Genomic DNA, 23,870 nt, shown 5'->3' on the forward strand with positions numbered 1-23,870 from the left:
ACCGGATGGTTCAAGGTCCAAAAGATGGTGTTAATAACAGTTTCAGATGCAGCTTCAAATGTCTTTAAACGATAGCAGACGATGAATAAGGGTCTTATCATGCGAAACGATCGGTTATTTCAAAACTTATTCCAAAAATGTAACTTTTCTAAGGACAAATGCTAGCCTTTCTCCATTCCGTGAGGCGCGTTTGCAACGTCACGTAATACGTAATTACGTTCAAAAGGTCACGGGCGACGTAGCCGGAAGTACAGAATCAAAATCGTCCGACATCGTTGTTTTACCTTTTAATTCCTTTTTTGTAAACGCCGTTTGAGTTAGTTTTCACTTTCAACCTATGCGTTCAACTTGTAAACACTCTGACTCTGTACTTCTGGCTACGTCGCCCGTGACCTTTTGAACGTAATTACGTACTACGTGACGTTGCAAACGCGCCTCACAGAATGGAGAAAGGCTAGCATTTGTCCTTAGAAAAGTTACATTTTGGAATAAGCTTTGAAATAACCGATCGTTTCGCATGATAAGACCCTTATTCATCGTCTGGTGTCGTTTAAAGACATTTGAAGCTGCATCTGAAACTGTTATTAACACTATCTTTTGGACCTGAACCATCCGGTTCCCATTGAAGTCCATTATATGGAGAAAAATCCTGGAATGTTTTCATCAAAAACCTAAATTTCTTTTCGACTGAGGAAAGAAAGACATGGACATCTTGGATGACATGGGGGTGAGTAAATTATCAGCAAAAGTTTTTTTCAAAAGTGAACTAATCCTTTAATTAACTGCATGTACTTACATGTAAGGTTAGGGTTAGGATTTATGTTTAGTTTTTTGTTTGGTTTGCTTGTTTATTATACTGTATATGTAATTCATAGTCATTACTACAGTAACTACATATAACGTGTAACAAGGACACTAAAATAAAGTGTTACCTCATTTTCCAGAATAAAATCAAATGTAAGGAAGAAATACACAACTATTTTTACAGTTTGAGAATTCTGATTCATTTGCTATCAAAAGTCTACATAACACATATCCCACAGTCCCACAGTTTGAGTGCAGCACTACGGTCCCGGCGCAAACCCTGTGAGCTCGACTTTGAGATGATCAAACTGATCAGTAATGGGGCTTATGGGTAAGTGACAGCGAATTATAAGGTGAATGTTTAGCACTGTATACTACATTTTGTTTCACATCCTATTTTAAACAAATGGTTTGCAGTACATACAGCACATACCCCTTCTCCACCAAAAATGAACGGGTTTGGAACTGGTGCTGGTTCAAAGTTGGTTTCAACTTGCGACTCTTCTCAGAACCTGTTTGTTTTTCCACTGACTACAGAGCCCAGCGAATGTTTTGCTCTCTCTCCCTCACGCATATTAATCAAAATCAATTGAAACAATAGTAACAGGTCGGAAGACCGCAGTTTCATGTGAAGCATTTGGAGTTTTCTCCTGAATTACCACGGTGTGTGAATTGTGGTAAAAAAAAAAAAACACGTTGCATATCTTCTCTAAAAAGCGTTCCGAATGCCCATTCAACTGACATAAACCACATTTTAATAAACAAAAAAAACTATCCAGTGATTAAATGTTTTCTGTATTGACGCAAATCTTGCGCGGTGTCCTAAACTGCGAGATAATCACACAAGCTGGACGTCCACTAATGACACGTCCGATATGCAAACAACTCATTTCAATCTCTCACTTTAATACATAGTTAAAACAACTGACATGTCCAACACTGAATCACGAGACCTCTGAAACGGTGTATAAAAAATCGGTAACACTTAATTAGATTAGCTAACTGTTAATAAACTGCGCTAAACTACAACATTGTTAATGTTAATTTCAATATTTAGAGAGTCTGTAGGCCCACTATATGTATAGTAGCCATTAAATAAGCGCATTTAGTTTCATTTTTGTTAAAATATTATAATGGTTTTTTTTTTTTTTTTACATCTATGCTGATTATGAAAATTGAACAGCATGAGTAAGATGCGCAATAAATCTGAAGATTTGATGGGTCAGACATGATTTTGACCACTAAATTAAGTTTTGTTTTGTAGAAAGCCTTTCTTTAAAGGGCACCTATAATGGAAAATTCACTTTTACATGGTGTTTGAACATAAATGTGTGTTGGCAGTGGCGTGAGCAAAACCACCCTAGAATGATAAAAATCCACCCAGTGTTTTTTTTTTTTTTTTTTTTTTTACAATCTCAATAAATCATATGCACGGTCTCAGAATGAGCTGCTCTAAGATTCAGCGCTTTGTGACGTAGAATTGAGCAAGGGGTTTGATTGACAGTGTGGTTGTAGCATAGACCCTGCCCTCGGTGATCTGTACACCATCCTCCATTGTTTCAACGACAGCCGGGATTGTCTAGGCCTATAAGTGTTCTGTTCTGTTGTGGAATGGGATGTAATAATGACATACATAGTAGTTTTCACAAATATCCGACATCAGAGCCACTGAAAACATAGTGGATGTATTGTATTTTGGAAGTTTAAGAGGCGCCTTTCCTTTGTAAATAAGTTTATGTTTGAGCGAATCATTTTCTTACTGACTCTTTTGTGAACGAGGGTCAATTGAAAGCAGGTCTTGCTTCAAAGTTAATCCTCAAGTGTGGATAGCCGTCTATTGTTTGCGATCCAATGACATCTCCAGTAACAGTACGTTTATTTTTATGATTTTTGAGCAAATAGGCATTTCAGTCGATGTCAGCCAATTCAACAACAAATGCGTCTAAAGTTGTTGTTGTCCTCGTAGGATGTCTGTGTATATAATTTAAACCTTGTTTGTATAGTGTGTAACCACACGTTTCTAAATAAATATATATATATATATATATATATATATATATATATTATATACGTATATATTATATAGATATTGTATTAAAAACTGCATATGATCTTGTTCTGTAAGTTAGCCATCTTCTCACATTTGCCACAGAAGTACCTGTATGACAAGGAAACATTATGCAACAGGCCCCTCACATAAATGTAATTTCGCTTGTACGTAGCAAACTTTATCACAGTATGTGTATGTAGTTTCGAAAAATTGCGGCAACGTTAGTGTTTTTGTCTGTCTGTGTATGTTCCACATCCATAATTTCAAAGGGGATGCGATTACAATTTATATGCGATTTTTTATATATATATATATATATATGTGTGTGTGTGTGTGTGTGTGTGTGTGTGTGTTTTTGGTCAAACCATCCCCAGCCCCCGACGTAAGGGTGATGTGATAAAAGAACGGTTCTCTGGTTCTAGTCCAGCAAAGATTTTTCCAGCAAAGCAATTTTCCTGGCTGAGAATCGTTTTTTTAGCTGTCGAAACTCAAAGAACTGGTTCGCGATTAGGCACCGGCTCCGAACCGCCACTCAAAATGCTTTGGTGGAACAGGGGTAACAGTAGGCAAATTCATAATAATCCTTTCAAAGCATAGTGCTTTAAAGCAACACCAAGTAAGATTTTTTTTTTACCTTAAAATAATGTTTCCAAAATCGTTTCAGTGGTTCATTAAGTCGTAACAGCATTAAAGGCACTTCTGGATTTGCTTTGCGGTCCTATATCTGCTATAACAACACTGTGTAAGATTGCCAGATCGGGTCGAGTTTCTGGAGTTCTAATGAGACATTAGAAAACTCCAAACTTGCTTTACGTCAGGCGTCACAATAGTCATTATTTAGTTTTTCTTTGTGTATGATGTCGCAATACATCATACTTTCACAACCTTGTGGACATCGTTCATTCCAAAACCGTTGCTGAATAAACAACAAGCGTGCATGCGACAGTAGGCTGTGGTAGGCTAAATTATATACGACAGCAGTAATGGACAATTCCGCTTCCAACCTGTAGGCCAACCTGTAGGAAAAGTTACTTGGTGTTGCTTTAAATTAGTTACGCTTGTTACCATATGTTAAATTTTCATACACATGCCTGTTAATTTAATCCAAGAATGTTGTTTTTTCCATCACAGTGCGGTGTATTTAGTGAGACACAAAGAAACGAAACAACGCTTTGCCATGAAGAAGATCAACAAGCAGAACCTGATGCTCAGGAACCAGATCCAGCAGGCCTTTGTGGAGAGAGACATCCTGACCTTTGCTGAAAACCCTTTTGTGGTCAGCATGTACTGCTCCTTTGAGACACGCAGACATCTATGCATGGTTATGGAGTATGTTGAAGGTAAGCTGTAACACATGCACATCATTTGCAGTGCTGGAGATTGTTACTTTTGAAAATAGTTTCATTATCCTGTTACTACTAATAAAAGTTAATCGTACAGTATGCGATTTTTGGCCACCAGGGGTCACTCGTTTAAAATAATAACAAAAGACGTACTTTGATGACGTCGGGAAAGAGCGTGGGCTCACGGGAGTTGTTGTCGCTGTCAATGACAACCAGCTCAGCTCATGACATGACATCATCGTTTCACAAAATATACGGATATACGGCATCTCTCTGTAGATTTAGCTTGTCAAGAAGCTTTAAATGCAACCCCAATGTTTACCTGTGTCATGCGTCTTCTGTCCCAAACCCTTCTCGGGTCATATTTTTCGGGTACGTTTGAGCTTTAGCTAATGAGCTGGCTGTAGCAGCAGAACGTGCAGGCAAAGCGTAATCGTGGTCCATAACTATAATACAGACGAATATAAATATTAATATTACGCTCCTTCAATAAATGACCTATTTTAGAACATTTTTCATATATAGGGCTCACCGGATTATAAAGCACATAAGATACTGCAGTCAAACGTTTGACTGGGTTTGCGTTATTCATCCACTATGTGCTAAAGGCTAAAGGGAATGTAGTGAGTGCGCGGCGCCGGAGGTGAGGCGTTTATTTAGTAAGCATGAGCGCGCTGATCCGGGCACGTACATTCGCAGCCTGACTCATATGAGTATTCAATGTGCGCGGCTCGCTAACAGCAACAGTTGGCTGTTTTGAATGAGACGACACGTTTACTGTGAACGGGGAGCGCTTTATGCGCGAGCAGCACCGGGGACAGTGTGTCTGTTAAGAGTGAGCGCTCGTGAGCGGGCACGTGATTTACACACAAAAAAATTCGTACTATTTTTTTTTTTCGTCATTTTCTTTGCTTTATTGGCGGTAGTCCAGTGTTCCCCTTTGTGTTTGGCGGTTTCGCCGGGTTCCGCAAGGAAGTTAGAGAAAATAGAGGAGTCAAAGGTTATATGACGCATAGACGAGCGACGAAACGGAAATAAAGAAACGTCCCGTGTCTTCGAATTAAACTATAAATTTCTCCGTATTTGAAAGTTGGTGGAAAATGTCGGGATAATGTAAGTACACATCTAATAGAAATATATAACATAGATACAGTTATTTTTGCTATTTTTAAAGCAGAAAAAATACATATTGTGGCTTTAAAAAGTACATTACATGGCTATATTTTATGATCGTAACATGTTAACCGGGATACAGGGTGACCAGGCACCAATAAATAAAATGACCTGGTAATAGTAATGGAACTATATTTAACATTTGGAAACCACCCTCTACGTCTTAGACCAGCCTGACATTTCTATAATCTCCATTTATTAAAGTATTTACACACAATGATGTACATAAATTTAATAGAAAAGTAAATAACTTTTCTTTTTTTTTTTTCTTTTTTTTCAAAAATTAACTTTAATTAAGTAAGTAGCATTCCTTTTTATAAAAGCATTATCAAATAATATAAAACAAATTTTGGAAAGTACAAAGTGCTTTCCCATGAACCAACAAATATATTTGACTTTCAAATATGCAAACAAGTGTAATGTATTTATGCAACATGTGCTCTATGTAAAATACCATTAGCACTTACATTGATATAAAATGTACACAGTTTTAAGGAGCCAAGCCAGAGTTCTTTGCTGCATTCATTTGTACATTTCCTATCCCGACAGGAGGGGATTGTGCTACATTGCTTAAGAATATGGGTCCTCTCCCTGTGGACATGGCCAGAATGTACTTTGCTGAGACTGTGTTAGCCCTGGAATATCTCCACAACTATGGAATCGTCCATCGAGATCTCAAACCAGACAAGTGAGCTACTCAAAAATTAAACTGATTCAAAGTACTTTTGAGTTGGTCAGATCCTGTTAGCTGGTACAAGCAGCCAGCGGACCTGGTTTCAACCAAGCATGTAGATCACATCGGACTGGCAACAAATCATCAAGTTCTTGGCATCCTAAGCTGATATGACAGTTTGTTTGTTTTTTTCAGCAGGGTTTTGCTCTGATACTGCTAATGCATGACTAATTATTTGTCGTATTGTCTCCCGTGTTGTTACTTTACGACAGTTTGTTGGTCACTTCAATGGGACACATCAAGCTGACAGACTTTGGCCTATCGAAAGTTGGTCTGATGAACATGACCACTAACCTCTATGAGGGTCACATCGAGAAGGATGCTAGAGAGTTCTCTGATAAACAGGTACAGATCCAATTCTCTATGGAAATCCTGAGAACTTGATATTTCATTTGAAATCGCATTGTCATTGGCATAAACTCTATTATTGATACCTGCTCTAAAGATTTGGGACCAGTTGCATTAACACACCCACTGTGTCTTTAGTCTGACCAACTAGCAGTTAACCAAGATGTTCAATTCAAATCATTTCATTTCAATTCAAATCTGAAACATGAGACATTTTTGGATAAACGATTAAAAAGCTAAGACCAATCTTAAAGTAAAAAAAAAAAAAAAAGACTTGTTAGATTAGTCTAAGCAGTTTATGCAGGTTTTCTCTGGGTTGTAACATCTGCAAACATTTCTCTAGGTGTGTGGGACTCCTGAATACATTGCTCCAGAAGTGATCCTAAGGCAAGGCTATGGGAAGCCTGTGGATTGGTGGGCAATGGGTATCATCCTTTATGAGTTTCTGGTGGGCTGTGTACCATTCTTTGGAGACACTCCAGAAGAGCTGTTCGGCCAGGTCATCAGCGGTCAGTCGCATTCTGAATTCCTGTTATGCAATACATTCTAGCTTCATGCAGCAAGAGCTTTAGCAGGTTGTGTTGCATAGTCTCAATTTAGCTTCTTATTAATGCTAAATCAATATCTCATAGGATCAGCAAAAGACCCCGCAGATATGACAGTCTCCTGTTCTTATCCTCCACCTGTCATTCTGTAAATCTGGATCTCTCTGGATTTGTTCTCATGAAACAGGAATCAGTACCATTAGTGTTAGTTTTTGTTATAAGGTTTACCGTGGGTGTGAGGCTTAAAGGATTAGTTCACTTTTGAAAAAAACTTTTGCTGATAATTTACTCACCCCCATGTCATCCAAGATGTCCATGTCTTTCTTTCCTCAGTCGAAAAGAAATTTAGGTTTTTGATAAAAAAAACATTCCAGGATTTTTCTCCATATAATGGACTTCAATGGGAACCGGATGGTTCAAGGTCCAAAAGACAGTTAATAACTGTTTCAGATGCAGCTTCAAATGTCTTTAAACGTTATCAGACGATGAATAAGGGTCTTATCATGCGAAACGATCGGTTATTTCAAAACTTATTCCAAAAATGTAACTTTTCTAAGGACAAATGCTAGCCTTGCTCTATTCTGTGAGGCGCGTTTGCAACGTCACGTATTAAGTAATTACGTTCAAAAGGTCACGGGCGACGTAGCCGAAAGTACAGAGTCAGAGTGTTTACAAGTTGAACGCATAGGTTGAACGTGCAAACTAGCTCAAACACCGTTTACAAAAAAAGGAATTAAAAGGAAAAACAACGATGTCGGACGATTTTGATTCTGTACTTCCGGCTACGTCGCCCGTGACCTTTTGAACGTAATTACGTATTACGTGACGTTGCAAACGCGCCTCAGAGAATATAGCAAGGCTAGCATTTTTCCTTAGAAAAGTTACATTTTTGGACTAAGTTTTGAAATAACCGATCGTTTCGCATGATAAGACCCTTATTCATCGTCTGGTGTCGTTTAAAGACATTTGAAGCTGCATCTGAAACTGTTATTAACACTATCTTTTGGACCTGAACCATCCGGTTCCCATTGAAGTCCATTATATGGAGAAAAATCCTGAAATGTTTTCATCAAAAACCTAAATTTCTTTTCGACTGAGGAAAGAAAGACATGGACATCTTGGATGACATGGGGGTGAGTAAATTATCAGAAAAAGTTTTTTTTCAAAAGTGAACTAATCCTTTAATTAATGAGCACAGCTAGCTGCTGTTGCTCTGGGCTTGGATGCATATTAATGCTTCTTAATGTGATTCAAAAGTGAGGCACATGTCCCCCCCACCCCCCCCCACCCCCACCCCGCCGGCCTTTGAGCTCAGTTTTCTTTTCTTTGTTTTCTTTTTTAACTTGGTTGATTTACAATTGTGTCAAGGGCCTGGTCTTTGATTATTGTAAAATGCCAGATAACTAATGAATACTTGAAATTCACGTACTTTCCTAGAATTGATGCATGATAAAGTGGATATTAGAATGTTTTTTGTATGCCTCTTTATATGTAGAAGGCATTTTTATGCATTTTAATAATCACATTTCATTCTGTATTCATTAGTCTGGTGCTGTGCATGAGTGAAAGGTTCTGTGTTACAGTGGAGGTGTTAAAGCTTTCATGTTGAATGAAAAGTAATGATTTTTTGTTTTGTTTTCTTCCATTTAGTCAATGAGGATGAAACTGTTTGCTTCTTGTCTTAGATGAAATAAACTGGCCGGAGGGAGAGGAAGCTCCACCAGCTGATTCCCAGGAGCTGATCACCCTACTGCTCAGACAGAACCCTCTGGAGCGCCTCGGCACTGGTAAGGGTACAAAGTACTAGCAACAATATTTGCCAAGCACCAAAAGTGAGTAAAAATTGCTTTTGGCAAGTAAATAAGTCTAATTGGCCATTAAGGTATTTTAGATATGTTTGTGTTGCATAGTTAAATCCCATGCAAAAAAACATTCAAAATAAATGAATATTCAAAAAAAAATTACATATTTGAATTTACATATTATTTCTTGTTTGTCCCTTAATAATATATGCCATTTGGCCATTAAAACAGATGCCGCCTCACAGTTCACTCACAGGCATAATCCATAATCTCTTTGATATTGCTTATATGCACCCACCCATATAAAAAAAAGCTAAATCCAACTGTTTTAATTGACCACCAGTGAGAGTTTAGACAATTTTGTCCACATTAAAATCTCCGGTGACACAAAAAGATTCCAGTGGCATGTTTCTGGCATTACTGGAAGTGAAACTGTAGCAGTGAAATGTAACAAAATGACAACTAATGTCTATTAAAAAATGTTTTAATGTAATACCCAAAGTAGACATACTGTGGAAATAGAATGTATTGGCTGTTGCTTTATCGTTCATGTTGAGTTTTTCTTAAATGCGATTGGATGTATATCTTTCAGCAGGTGGGGCATATGAGGTCAAGCACCACCAGTTCTTTCACAGTCTGGACTGGAACAGCCTGCTGAGGCAGAAGGCAGAGTTCATCCCCCAGCTGGAGTCTGAGGATGACACTAGCTACTTTGACAGTGAGTGACAGCAGGAGTGAAGTCATTGTCCTTCATGGTCCATGCAGACTGAGTAGGGTGTCTTGTTTTGTATGTCTTAAGAGAGGATCAGATGTTCCCGAACTGATAGATTGCTCACATATTAGTTAAGCACAGTTGGTTGATGATATGATTCTTGGTCATTTGTTTGGAGAAATTTCAATAATTTGCTCTTGCTTAGTAGCCTGGCTGCGCCCTCCTACGCACTTCCGCTCAATTTTATTTTCCTTCGGTACTGCGTCTGGCACTGCTGTGTATCCTTAGGTTTCCAGAAATCAATTTTTTGTAGGACCAATCAGCGAATAGAGGGAGTGGCTTAGAACGATGACGTTGATGTAGCGCGTCAGTTTGTGTTCAGTAATGGCAGCGGAGAAAGACGTGAGAAAATCTATTCGGTCCGTTGTTGGAAAAGAAACTGCCGAATATACCGAATTTAAAGCCGGATTGTTATCGTCTAACCTCTTGTTGCACAACTGAGGACCAAGTGAAGGAGGCAGAAAGGTTGGAAGTTTGTGCTGGGCAGCTCGTGCACGATGACCGTGACATTTTGGACGGACTTTTTAGCCTGGTGTTCGGAAGCCCCAAGACCTGGCTGCTAAACTATTGTTGAAGATCCGCTCAGGAGTCATGTCAGTCGCTCAGATTCCCAACAGTAAATTTACTGAATTTATACTAAATTTACTAAATACTAAATTTATTTCTTGTGATGAATTGAACATTTTGAGCCCCTTTGTGTACTCATGCAGGAGGTTGGTGTGTCAGTTTTACATGTTGTAAATCATACAAATTGGTTGTGATTTTTTTTTAAATAATTGTCATAAATAAAAATGTGAAAACCCATACTTTGATGACTATATTTGATTTTCAGTTTTAAAAGGCAATGGTTTATTTGTTTTAATAAAAAAAAAAAACGAAATGCCGTATAAAAATGTACAACCACATACTTTGAAGACCGTAATTAAGAAACAGTAATAGACGTAATATGAAAAATTGTTGTTTATTACACATCTGCAGATAGAGACAGACTGATCATTCACTGTAGCTGCTACAGCATTTGCGGCAGATCAGAAACGACCACAGCGGCGTATTTGTAATGATTAGACACAGCTTCCACCGTTGAATGAATATATCACTGTCCTTTGTGTCAAATATACATTTCGAATTAATAATTGTTCCTAGATTAACAAAACCTGCAGCTCTCATTGACTGAAATCCTATTGTAAACATAATCCTCTGATCATTCGGACTTGTTGTTTCCAGCCGTTTCGGCGCATAACATACGTCACTCACGACCACAAGTTAGCGAGTCTGGTTGAACCAGGCTACTTGCTTAGTGCTTTGAACTCTTCATTATCAAATTGTTTGCATGTTATGAAATAAATACAGATTTTGGTAATTTTTTTTAGGTTTCTTCTCCTTCAGAAGTTGTTCTGTGTATTGTATTATATATGACTGAGTAGGGCTGTCAAACGATTAATCACGATTAATCGCATCCAAAAAAAGTTTGTGTTCACATAATATATGTGGGTGCACTGTGTATAATCGCGATTAATCATTTGACAGCCCTGTGACAGAGCTAGATGACAGAATGTTCATTTTTCCATGAACTCCACTGTAAGATGTAGAATAATGTCTTAAAATAACTGACATATGAGCATCCTAACATCACAGCCCAATCTGACATGTAATTGTTTTCAATCACAGCACGATCTGATAGGTACCATCACTTAGAAACTGAGGAGGAGGACGATACAAATGATGAAGACTTTAATGTGGAACTACGGCAGTTTTCCTCATCTTCACACCGATTCTCTAAAGTGAGTTCTCTCTCTCTCTCTCTCTCTCTCTCTCTCTCTCTCTCTCTCTCTCTCTCTCTCTCTCTCTCTCTCTCTCTCTCTCTCTCTCTCTCTCTCTCTCTCTCTTCCTCTTTCCTCACATATACTTGTTTAATTCATGCAGTGCAGAAGAATTCAGCTGAGAAGAGTCCTGTTCGGTGGATGCGTAATGTGTTTGCATTTTGCAAGTTTTAATAAAGACGTCTAACGATGTGGCAAACACTGTCTGTGGGATAAAGCTCAGCTCATATATTTACATATATTTGCAATCTGATATAGGGATATATTTTTGTAGGTCAGGGAACAATATCACACACAACAAATACTCATGCACATTCTTGTTCTCGGCATGCAGGGCTTTGGTGCATTGCAGTATGAGTTGCTTCCAGAATCTCTATCATGCTTGCAATGAATATATCTGGAATATATCTGTGTTTTATAGTGTTAGACAGTGGTTATATTATTAATATCTTATTAATATATATATATATATATATATATATATATATATATATATATATGAATGAATTTAATTCGTCTTCCCTCTGAGGTTTGCCTTAGGCCCCCTAGTGGGTCCTGGCCCCCTCTTTAAGAACCACTGTATAAGACAGATTTTAAATAGTGAGATGGTTTTGAAATGTAAAATTGTGTTTAAAATTTAAAGAACATACTTTGCATTTCAGGCTTCTGAAAATTAGGGGTGATTAGTGATTGCCATTTTGTGAATTGACTGTTTTGTACTAAATTTGTACAATGTGATTTGTATACAAAGGTAAGCATGAAGCATAACCCTCAGTGGGGTGTGAGAAGATCGGACAACTAAATTGGTGGCAAATTCATTCATTTCTTCACCATGCGGTTCAGGACTTCCATAGAATACAGCCTGAATAGAATTGCTTCCAGAAATTATTTTTGGGGGTGCTAACAGGGAGCTTTGGTCTTTCTTGGGGGCTTTCTTTCTATCCCCTCCCTAGCGCCGCCCATCCATTAACGGACATTTCTTATTAAATATTCAAAATTTTGATAAATGCATCATGCATTTATGGCTTTATATATGGCATTGTGCATAGTAGAACTTTATGTTGGCCTACACATTTAGGAACAGATATTGGGTTCTGCCCAAAGTCAAGCAACATAAAAGTAACGTAAAAGAAACGAGTAACTTAAAAAGTTACTTTCCAGGTGGGGTAACTAAGTAAAGTAACGGATTACCTTTTTTTTTTTTAAGAAGTAACGAGGTACACTACTTTTTAAAAAAGTAACTTCCCCAACACTGTCTAGCAATGACCCAGAACACCCTAGGAACAACCTAGCAGTAACCTAGAAACCACCTGGAACATTTCATGTTACATTTTATATTTATGTGCTTCAGGATTCAGTATAATTATCTCATGCCTATGTTTACTCAGAGATCTATTGGTGCTTATATATGCTGTTTGTTTGCGTGTTGTGTGTGTGGTAGGTGTACAGTAGTCTGGATCTGTCTCGAGGACAGCTGGAAGAGAAAGGAGAACAGACAGAGAAGACAACAGACAGTCCTCTCACTGTTGACTCACTGAGCTGGACTCCGGACTTCACTGAGATGTATGTTACCCACAAAGCCTTTCCATTAAAAAGGCTCAGATCCCAAGACAATGTGAAAAATCTGAAAATAAGACCTCATAGAATATATGAAGAGTTCAGATGCAAAAGCCTCTAAATGCCATTTGAAATTTTCTTCTTTAATGATGATTTTTATCAAACTTGTATATTTAAGTTCAGTAATTTCACTTAAATAACAATTAATAGGTAATTATCATTGCCATTTAAGTGAAATCACTGAACTTAAATATACAAGCTTGATAAAAATTATCATTCTAGAAGAAAATGTCAAATGGCACTTAGAGGCTTTTGCATCTGAACTCTTCATATGCATCTCTATACTCACTTGCCACTTGCCACAATTTTTGTTTTAATTAAAATGTTTGTAAAATGTGATTTTTCCAAGTGGATTATATAGGTTGTTTCTCTTCTCCAGCCCCTCTCTCTCTCATTCTTCTGACACTGAGAGCACCAGCTTGAGCAGATGCTCTGGTCTTCTCCCTAAATTTGCAATCTCAGCAGAAGTGGAGGATGGTGAGGGCTCCCTATCTCTGGAAGACCCCAGTAAAGTGACCTTCAGTATTGGGGAGTTGCCTCAGGATGAGCCAGATCCCACCACACCCTGTAGCACCATGAGTAACTCCACACTCTCAGGTATGGGGGGATTTATGGGAGATTGGGCTGTATACTGTATGCATTAAACTTGCTCCACAAAAAAAATGTTGTTGGACTTTATTCCGCTGGTCTACTTTAGACATTCTACTAACTATAATTAACTTTGCAAATACATGTCAATTATCACTCATTAGAGTATAGCAGACTATAGTAGACTGCGTTTTGTCTGGGGTCTCAAGAGACTTTTTTTTTGCTATACCTCAGTTGACCCCCAGTTGACCTGAAACAATGTGATCAATGTGATTTGTTTGATCAAATTGATAGCTTCAAAAATATCTCCTGGGTATTGATCAGGTCAAATGAACGTGTAAAAAATATTTAAAGGGGAAATAATAAGTAAATTGTATAATAATTACTACACTTACGGTACGTTTTCACTACAATGATGTACTAAAAACAGAATTTTTCATGTACGGACCACCATGTTTTTAAAAACGATCCCCATTCACACGGATCCATGAAAACAATTCAATACGCTGTATTATTCTACCTGCCCAGTAGTTGGCTGTCAAATTAAGCACTACGTGCCTATAAACTGAACACGTAATACGCATGCGCATGACTTATTTTTTTGTAGTTTACACGCAGAAAATAACTGTACCGTTTTCAAAAGTTTGCATCTTCAGGACCCCAAAACACCATTGTTGTGTAAATTAATTTGAGATCAGATTAACAAATTGTGCAAAATTTGTGTGGATGCTCTGGAAATAGTCTGGTCTGGTCTGGTCTGGTCTGGTTAGTATAAATTTACTACTTACCTTCAATTTTTTTGAGTAGGCAGTTTCTCCGAGCACCTGGATCAGATGCCGTCACAGGGAGGTGGAGGGGAGAGTCTGGACGGCTCCTGTAAGCCCTCCTCAGACACAGGCTTCTTCCTGACTGCTTCCAAACCTGAGACAGCAGACAAACAGTTTGCAGTCAGCAAAGTGCCAAAATCAGTATCTACCAGTGCCCTGTCACTCATGATCCCTGGAGGTGAGTGAGTGTACAGTATGTGCATGCTGGAAGAACATTTGTCGTTATTGCCAGTTTATTTATTGATTTATTAATGTATGATTGGGCCTCTCTTGTTCCCCCAGATGTTTTTGGTGTGTCACCATTAGCAAGCCCCATTTCTCCATACTCACTGTCATCAGACCCATCCTCTAGAGACTCATCCCCCAGCCGCGATTCTCCACTTAGCAGTGTCAGCAGTCGTCAGCCAATCATCATACACAGCTCAGGGAAGAAGTTTGGCTTCACTCTGCGGGCGATTCGGGTCTACGCCTGTGACAGTGATGTTTATACAGTTTATCACATGGTCTGGGTAAGTGTGGGTGGCATCTCAATAAAAGCCAAACAGCTGATAACATGTATTCTTACTTGAAGTTGTGGCTTGTTAGGGCAAAAATAAATTAAACTTGGAAAAGATTTTTCATTTCTCATTTTGCTGCATTACACATAATTAAGACTTTTTTGTTTCCTTTTTGGGGGGGATAGAATTTAGAAGATGGTGGTCCTGCTCACATGGCTGGTCTTAAGGCTGGAGACCTGATCACTCATGTGAATGGAGAAACAGTTCACGGGCTGCTTCACACTGAGGTGGTGGAACTACTGCTGAAGGTGCAAAATGAATTGATGTTACAACCAAAACACTATTTTCACTGCTTATTTTTATCACTTTGTGTTACAGTATTTCTGTAATTGACACTTACATTTTGTTTTGTAGAGTGGAAGTAAAGTGGCTATATCCACGACCCCTTTTGAAAACACTTCTATCAAAACTGGTCCAGCTCGAAGAAATAGTTACAGAAGCAAAATGGTGAGAAGAACCAAGAAACCCAAGAAAGAGAAAACCCAAGAAAGGTAGGAAAACAGGAATATCAATATTCTCATCATTCTTGTCTGTTTCACATAAATTTAGATAAGCTACCTACACACCATTAGCAAGATCCCCTGCTGCCAATAGATGGAGCTGTTGTTGCATTTTTATTTTTTTTAATATGCACTCAAACTAGTGTACTTACTAGCTACTGCATACAATGCATACTGTATATTGTGTAATAGTTTTTTTTTTTTAATTATTATTTGTTTTTTTTTAACCATAGGCAATATGTAATTATAACCATTTTAGTTGTTTATCAAATGTTATGTTAAAAAATATATTGTCAAATGACCTTAGTGACCAAATGGCAAGTGTAATTTTGTATTATTCTTCAACAAATAACGAATTTGGATTTTTAAAAAAAAATAACTTTTGATATTGCATTATGAAATATAATATTCCATTAGGTGTGCTTTCAATATATATACTGTACATTCTTGCAAATGTATGTATATTGTATACTGCAAAATGTCATTCTGAATTTTTTTTCAGTCACGCTTTTTTCCTCTCCAGGCGGCGTTCTGTATTCAAACGCTTTGCCATGCAGCCCTCTCCACTTTTACACACCAGTCGCAGTTTCTCCTCGCTGAACCGCTCTCTGTCTTCAGGAGAGAGTCTACCTGGATCTCCCACACACAGCCTCTCACCACGCTCCCCAACAGCTGCCTTTCGTGCAACACCTGATTTCAGCCAGTCAGGTTTGTCCCGTACATTACCTAGACAGTGTTTCTGTAAAAATAACATATCTTAAAGGGTTAGTTCACCCAAAAATGAAAATTCTGTCAGTATTTACTCACCCTCATGTTGTTTCAACCCCGTAAGACCTTCGTTCATCTTCGGAACACAAATTAAGATATTTAAGATATTAAGATCGCTCCTGCATACAGTCCATAGGCTTCTTGAGGTACTGGCTCTTGCTGTCCCCGAAAAGTCATTAAAGACATCGTTAAAATAGTCCAAGTGACTACAGGGGCTCAATCTTAAGTTTATCAAACGACGAGAACACTTTTGTGCGCAAAAAAACAACAAAAATAACGACTTTATTTCAACTATTCACTTCCTTCTCCATGAGCCTGTAAGTCAGTTAACGTAGTGTGATTGCGTAGAGCTACGTCACACGTAGGCTCACTATTGGCCGACGCTGGTCATGTGTGTGTGATGCGTGTGACGTACAATAACAGAAGCTTACGCTATTAAACTAGTAACCTGACTCGCGCAGAGGGAGAAATAAACGAATAGTTGAAATAAAGTCGTTATTTTTGTTGTTGTTTTTTGCGCACAAAAGTGTTCTTGTCGTTTGATAAACTTAAGATTGAGCCCCTGTAGTCACTTGGACTATTTTAACGATGTCTTTAATGAGGACAGCAAGAGCCAGTCCCTCAAGAAGCCTATGGACTGTATGCAGGAGCGATCCTAATATCTTAAATATCTTAATTTGTGTTCCGAAGATGAACGAAGGTCTTACGGGGTTGGAACAACATGAGGGTGAGTAAATACTGACAGAATTTTCATTTTTGGGTGAACTAACCCTTTAATATTATGTTTCATATCACACCAAAGGGGGGCAAATATTTACTGCTTTAGTGCTCTGTGCATTTCCTGTTAAGTTCAGTGTGTAATTGTATTGGGATTGAAAGTCATTTAAAAAAAAAAAGAATGTTGGCACTGTATATTATCTTTTATTTGTTGGCTTTCCATTCTTTCTTATAGGTGGAACTTCATCACAGAGTAGCTCCCCCAGCTCCAGTGCACCTAACTCACCTGCAGGCTCTGGCCACATCCGACCCAGCACTCTGCATGGCCTGGGTCCCAAACTACCTGGACGGCTCCGTCAGGGCCGACGTAAATCAGCAGGGAGCATTCCCCTCTCACCATTAGCTCGCACACCCTCCCCTACCCCTCAGCCTCAGCCAACCTCTCCTCAGCGGTCCCCATCTCCCTTGCTGACCCACACTGTGGGAAGCTCCAAATCTTCTCAGGCCTTCCCTACCAAAATGCACTCACCCCCCACTATTGTACGCCATATGGTTCGACCGAAAAGTGCAGAGCCTCCTCGATCTCCACTCCTGAAGCGAGTCCAATCCGAGGAGAAGCTCTCCCCTTCTTATGCTGGTGACAAAAAACATTTATGCACCCGAAAGCACAGTTTGGAGGTCACCCAAGAGGAGTCTCAAGGGGAGGCCTCATCTAGAGGGGAGTATACTCAACCATGCATAGAGGACAGCACTTCTTGTGAGCCACCCACCATTACTCGGGTGAGACCTGCTGAGCAGGGTTGCCTAAAGCGGGCTGTCACTCGTAAAGTTGGCCGCCAGGAGTCAGTAGAGGAGCTAGATAGGGAGAAGCTAAAGGCCAAAGTGGTGGTAAAGAGGCAGGACTGGGCTGAGAGACGGGAGTCTACTCAAAAACAAGACATTATGCAAGATGTGGAAGGTGCTGCTGCTGAAGAAAAGGACTGGGGTATCCTAACACGTCCCAGTGCGAGAACCCAGGTTTCCGAATCTGCATCCTTGGACAAGTCTACGAATGCTACTTTAAAGGATGTCCTCTACAAAAAACTAAACCCAAGAGTCTGTGAGAGCATAGCAGAGTCTGTCACCAGTGGGGACTGTGTATCACTTTTAAGTGAAAATATGAGATCACCATGTCAATCAGAGCGACAAATGTCTTGGTCAATGAAGGAAGGTAATAAACCAGAGAGGTTAGATTTCAAAGCCTCCAACATGGAGTTTGCCAGAAAGAGGCAGTCCTTTGAGGAGAGGGAGGACTCCTTGTGTCGAATATCTTCTGGTGTTCATGAAAGCATTCATTTCAACACCACTCGGTCCAAAAGTCTTCAGCTGGATTCTGCGTTGGCTTTAGAACATGTTAAAGGGGGCATGTGCAACATCCATGGCACTTCTGAAACTTTGACCCCTAAGCATTTTAGTGGGAGAGGGGAGAGTGCAGTAGAAAAACTTCAGATGATTGCTTCTGATGGCCCTATCAGGAAGACCTCCTCAGAGTACAAATTGGAGGGACGGCTTGTCTCCTCCTTAAAGCCACTAGAGGGCACCTTGGACATTGGTCTGCTATCTGGACCTCGTGTATCCAAGACTGACACATGTCTATCCAAAATGGCAGAAAGTCATGGTGAAAGTGCTTTATTAGCAGAGGATCTATGTGTAAAACTGCCAATTCAACAGAAAACCGCAGAAAAACAGAAAGGTTCACAGGCAGGGATGCCCGGGATGCTTAGCCATAAAGACAATGTGTATTTGAGCAGTAAAACCATTACAAAGGAAGAGCCCTTTGCCAATAAGGACTGTAGAATAAATCCATCTTGTAATGAGGCCCTGCATGATAGAAATAAAATTGATGGAGTGAAGTTGCAGATTACAAACAGTAAACTAGAGTCCATAGACACAATTGTAAGATCTGAGAGTAGGCTGAAGACAGCTCAGGAGATGAGGGCTGCACGACACAGCGCTCACTTTGCATGTGGGAAAACGCCCTCCATCAGGGAAGTCAGCAATGAAGACCAGGATGATGACATGGAAAATATAAAGGAGACCTCTCCAAAGCAAAATGAAACTCAGCTGATTCAACCAGTCCTTACTGAAGCCAATGAACCAGACAAGTCCCTAGGGTCTTCTGCTGTTATTGCCCATCTCAACTCTATCCAGCAAACCCAAGAAGCACATTCTGGCAAACATAATAGTAGGTTGAGTGAGACACCAACCTGTTTTCCAAGTTCAGCATTGTCTACTGAGAAGAATGTCATAAATAATGACAAACCAGCCAATATAACACACACTTCAGTGATAAAACAGATCCATCCATCAAAAGATGTTACAGACAACACAGTTGCGATATCAAGCCCAACCGTGGCTGCAACCAAGACTCTAATAGATAGAAAGAATAAGGCTGGTAGCATCAAAGACTTTTCTGACCCCAATCCAGAGTGTCTTCAAGATTTGAAGGAAAGCAAATTATCTACCAGAGTAAAAAGTTTAGACAAAAGCGCAGAGTCTGCAGTCAGAGACCGAACTGGTTGTACGCCAACCTCAGCCGCTGACTCAAGGCAGGATAAATCCGAGATATGTGTCAAAGAAACAGTATCTACCCCGCAGAGTCTATCTTTAGCTTCTTCAGTCACAATTTCCATGGTCTCTTCTGTCTCACCAATAGCAGATACACCTGAGGCCCCTATTATTAAAAGTTCATTGTCTCCCAAGCCTACCTTTCAAAGAAAAGCCACTCCGTCCACAATTGCCGCCCCACTGAAGACCATGCATGCTACTGATTCAAAATCCCAGGCCTGTGCAATCACCACCTCACAATTTTCTGGCTTGGCTGAAGTAAAAACTACCACCATCCAACCTCCACAGTCTGATCAGACGTGTGCCAAAAATGGACAAACAGCAAGTAATTCTGATCAACTCTCCAAACAAATCTCAGACAGAGAACAAAATTCTGATGTGTCAAGTGGTAGCAGAGAATTTCATGTGCAAACCCATCAGTCTCAACTGGCCTCAAACAAAAATCAACATGCAGACAAGGTAAAAACGAAGGAGGCAAGTAGCCAATTACATTTTACGGTAAAGGAACCTAAAACCCTGCCGGCATGTGGAGACAAAATGGACTTGAGTGCTAAAATAGCCCTTAAAAAGGACTTCAAATGCAGTGTGACTGAAAAGATTACCTGTGTCCCTAACCCTAACTCTTCAGGCCAAGATGAAGTTTCAAAAAACTGTGAAAAGCAAGAAGCCATCTTCAAAAGCCAAGTAAACATGAATATCACATCAAAGGACACAGGTGCAAGCCCACCAAAGACTAGAAGTTCTGACACTTCAAAAAAAGACTCTGTGCATGTGCAATCCAAAATGGCAATGGAAGAAAAGCAGAAATTCAAGAGTGCTCTTGGCATAGACACCCAGAAGGTTGATAAGCAAGTTATGGACATGTCCACGACAGAGACAATTCCAGCACTGACTGCAATAAAACCGACGCAACCTTCGGGCGGTGCTATATTAAAGCAGACACCTTTGAGTTCCAAAAACAAGCCCAGAGTAGACTCTCCACTTGTCACACAATCTATTGGGAAGGCTGTTGAAGATAAGGGAAAGCAGGAAAACAGAGCACAGCTACAGCCCATTGCCAAGGACAATATAGTAAATCCAAAGGATCCAAGAGTGTCCGTCTTGTCTACGTCTAAATCCCAGCCTCAGAAAGAGACCCCAGTGTTGCCAGTACCCGCTGTTAAAATACATGTGTCTTGTGGGCTTACTTCTGGTAAGGGCAGCGCTGCTGCAGTTGAGACATTTGGACCTTCCTCAATGGAACAAGTAAAGTCCAGAATTGATGCTCCAAGATCAGAGTCTCTTAAGGGTTCCAGCACAAGTGATCCCATTGGGAAGACTATAACTGCTATATCCAGTCCTGACCCTAAACATGGCGCCAGTGAGACAAAGGTGTCTGACAAACAGATTGCATCCAACCGAAAAGACCAAGTAGAAAAGAAGAGAAAGGAAGCCACTCAAGATGTATTGTCCGCACCCAAAAATAATCGTAAAGACTCATCAAGAGGCATGCCTTTGGCTAAGGATAGTGAAAAAGATTCAGTCCGTTCTAAACAAACAAAGGATCCACCACGTGGTTCAACTTGTAAAAAGTGACGTATTGTATTGTAGTTGCCGAGCGTATTGAATTTGAAAAGAACCAAGGATGTAAACTTAATTTTTGTCTATATGTAATATCTTTAAGCCTTCCTATCTGAGGACCGGTAAAGCTGTTACTTTAGGTTTTCACGCGAAACCAGAGAAATTAATTTGTTTGTTTGTTTTGTGATCTATAATGCTTCGTTAATATTATGTCTAAAAAAAAGTGTAGTCTGAATGTTGACATGTTTTGCTGCTGATTTGTGGTCACGTTTTAGATCTCGCAAAAGCGCCAAAAGTAGACATTGTGTTGTGTTGCAGTGTGATGTAACAAGCGGCGTGTGCAATAACTGTGGAGGCGGAGTATGGATGCCTTTTTTAAGGCTTAAATGAACTGTGCCAATCATTGTGTATAATTATACCAAACAAAAAGCACCTTGAATTTAGAGCTGAAGGTGCATGTTAACTGACTGTGTAAAAAGAAAAAAAAAGGCTTCACGCTCATTCAAGCTAGCGTTACGTATTTTACTGGTTTTTGATGTATTTAAAAACCACTAGGAAAGTATATGTAGCAATGGTGCTATTAATATGGCTTACACTCTGCAAGTTGAACAGATCACTACAATTTATTTTCTATATTTTTTTTTTTTTTGACCTTATCAGCGAAATCTTGTTTTGGGTAGTGGTGCACAGAGGGAACGCACTTTGTCCTGTGCTTCTCACCTGGAACTATTTTATATTGGAATCATCTTGTGGTTCTGGAATCGAAGTGGAAGGGGCCTTAGAGTTTTTGGGGGAAATATGACTTGCTGTTCTTAGCAGGTCATGGTGAAATTCACATTCCTTTCCCATGCATTTCTACGAATTAATTTTTATGCAATCAATATATTGTAAATACAGCAGCATTAATTGTACAGAGCGGTCAGTTGAAAATGAGTGTTGTATGTTTTATATGTATATATTTTGCTATGTCATATGTTTGTATACTGTACTCAATGTTAGTCGCTAGTGATGTCATCTGCTCAGTAATTGCGCTGATATTGAGTCTAAACTAGCAGAAGTCTCAATCTGAAACAAAGTGTACTTGAAGTTGCACTGAGGAATGTTGAGGTTAACCACATGCATTTTCAGATACGTGTTTTAAGTGACGCAGCAGAGTTGTTCTCTTAATGTTCGTAGTTGATGCTGATTGAAGTCATGCATTTACATTAAAAAGGGACAGGGGCAGATGCAGAACATTATATAAAAGGCAAGTTTCAGAAACTAAAGGATTACTCCATTATTAAGGTTTGCTACTATGTAGATTATATACACTCTGTTTTTCAAAAAATGAAAAATGTCAAGCTTTTAGGGCTAAAATTTCCCATTTGGCATTCAAGAACATGATGTACTTTCCCTGGTTTGGTTAAAAGGGCTTATACAGGGATAATCAAAACATGGCATTGTGGTATATCAGAGCTTGTGGTAAAATGTCCAATCAGTTTCTAACATATTCATATGCAAAGTAAAACCCTTAAAAATGGGGATTGTATACGACTGAACTAAATGCATTTGTGCTGTTAGAACAGTAGAACTGATTAGTGCATTTCCTTAGAGACTTTTTTAAAGCTCTCTTTACATTTTCTTTATTACCAAACATTTAAAAGCATATTTGTCATTAGTCACATTTGATTTGATCTTTAGGCAGTTGCATAATGACTACTGAAGGTTAGTATCAGAAAAGAGGAGTGGGTGAATCATTGTGTCTTTTGATATTTGGTCTTAACTTTAAACCAGCTGTAGCTAACGTACCAACTTAAAGCAAAGCAACTGTATATCTAGGTCCATTTTAGTATACTTGTATTGTGAAACATCTATTACAGTATGATATTAAAGTATTTGCAATTAATCTTTTATGTAAACAGAGCATATATACAATATATATTGGCTGGACACACAAATGTGCATAATTACCTTAATAACGGAATACACCATGTAAAGAGAATTTAATAATGTAGCCAATTCGAAGTTGATTGTAGAGATTTTAAACCACATTAGCACACTGAAGTTTCTGTTCCTCATAGACTTTACAAAAGTAGTCTTGGAGGTCTGCAGAGATGCAAGGCACCTTAATATTAAAAACCAACGCTTATTGGGATTTTGAGGATAACATAATGATAATGATATAATTTGAATGTTTTATAGGACATATGCATTGTCTGTTTTCAAATGTCATTTATTTTCTTTATCCCCCTTCCTGTCGTGAAAATTAATGGTTGAATAATTAAAGAAGCACATTAAATGCTTGTTTACAACTACTTCATGGATGTATATTTTGTACATTTGTGTTATTTGCCAAATTAATGTGCTACATCACAGGCAGTTATGCTGTGATGGACGTGTGTGTGTGTGTGTGTGTGTGTGAGTTCCTCATAGCGGACACTTGCTGTTGAAGACCGTCAGTGTGGTAGCCTAATTGTTTGTTGTCTCTCCAGTTCAGTATGTTCTTGCTTGTTTCTTGGAGTTTTCTTTCCTCTCTCTATGTGTGAAAACAGTGTTTATGTAGATGACTCTGCTTATCATTGTCTTTTAGGATCTGTGCAATAAGATGTGGTTTTGAGTTTTGTACATCACCCACAGAAAGCTCTATGGATGTCATAGATGTTGTACACTATAGAAATATTTATACTTCTAAAGTTGTAAAATACTGAAAATAAAAAGGCATGACAAAATGACATTTTATTGTATTTTATTATTCTTTTG

General features: G+C 39.0%; 1 protein-coding gene across 16 annotated transcripts in view; it reads left to right on the top strand.

Annotated features, from left to right (window-relative positions):
- Positions 1–23,840, top strand: part of mast4 (microtubule associated serine/threonine kinase family member 4) — a 200,744-nt gene extending 176,904 nt beyond the window's left edge. For 9 of the 16 annotated variants that reach the window (XM_089129959.1, XM_089129945.1, XM_089129947.1 and 6 more), the window contains 16 exons: positions 1,044–1,135; positions 3,986–4,194; positions 5,920–6,058; positions 6,316–6,448; positions 6,795–6,960; positions 8,682–8,783; positions 9,391–9,516; positions 11,239–11,351; positions 12,832–12,953; positions 13,387–13,604; positions 14,403–14,600; positions 14,705–14,931; positions 15,105–15,227; positions 15,334–15,470; positions 15,982–16,187; positions 17,200–23,840. In XM_089129959.1, coding sequence (XP_088986085.1) covers positions 1,044–1,135; positions 3,986–4,194; positions 5,920–6,058; positions 6,316–6,448; positions 6,795–6,960; positions 8,682–8,783; positions 9,391–9,516; positions 11,239–11,351; positions 12,832–12,953; positions 13,387–13,604; positions 14,403–14,600; positions 14,705–14,931; positions 15,105–15,227; positions 15,334–15,470; positions 15,982–16,187; positions 17,200–21,146 — 6,258 coding nt within the window. In that variant the 3' untranslated portion in view covers positions 21,147–23,840. The remainder of the gene's footprint in view (positions 1–1,043; positions 1,136–3,985; positions 4,195–5,919; positions 6,059–6,315; positions 6,449–6,794; positions 6,961–8,681; positions 8,784–9,390; positions 9,517–11,238; positions 11,352–12,831; positions 12,954–13,386; positions 13,605–14,402; positions 14,601–14,704; positions 14,932–15,104; positions 15,228–15,333; positions 15,471–15,981; positions 16,188–17,199) is intronic. The other 7 variants (XM_089129960.1, XM_089129949.1, XM_089129952.1 and 4 more) reach the window with 3 other exon arrangements.
- The last annotated feature ends 30 nt before the right edge of the window (positions 23,841–23,870 follow it).

This window comes from Pimephales promelas, chromosome 4 (genome assembly GCF_988280905.1).
Source record: "Pimephales promelas chromosome 4, fPimPro1.hap1.1, whole genome shotgun sequence".
Taxonomy (NCBI): domain Eukaryota; kingdom Metazoa; phylum Chordata; class Actinopteri; order Cypriniformes; family Leuciscidae; genus Pimephales; species Pimephales promelas.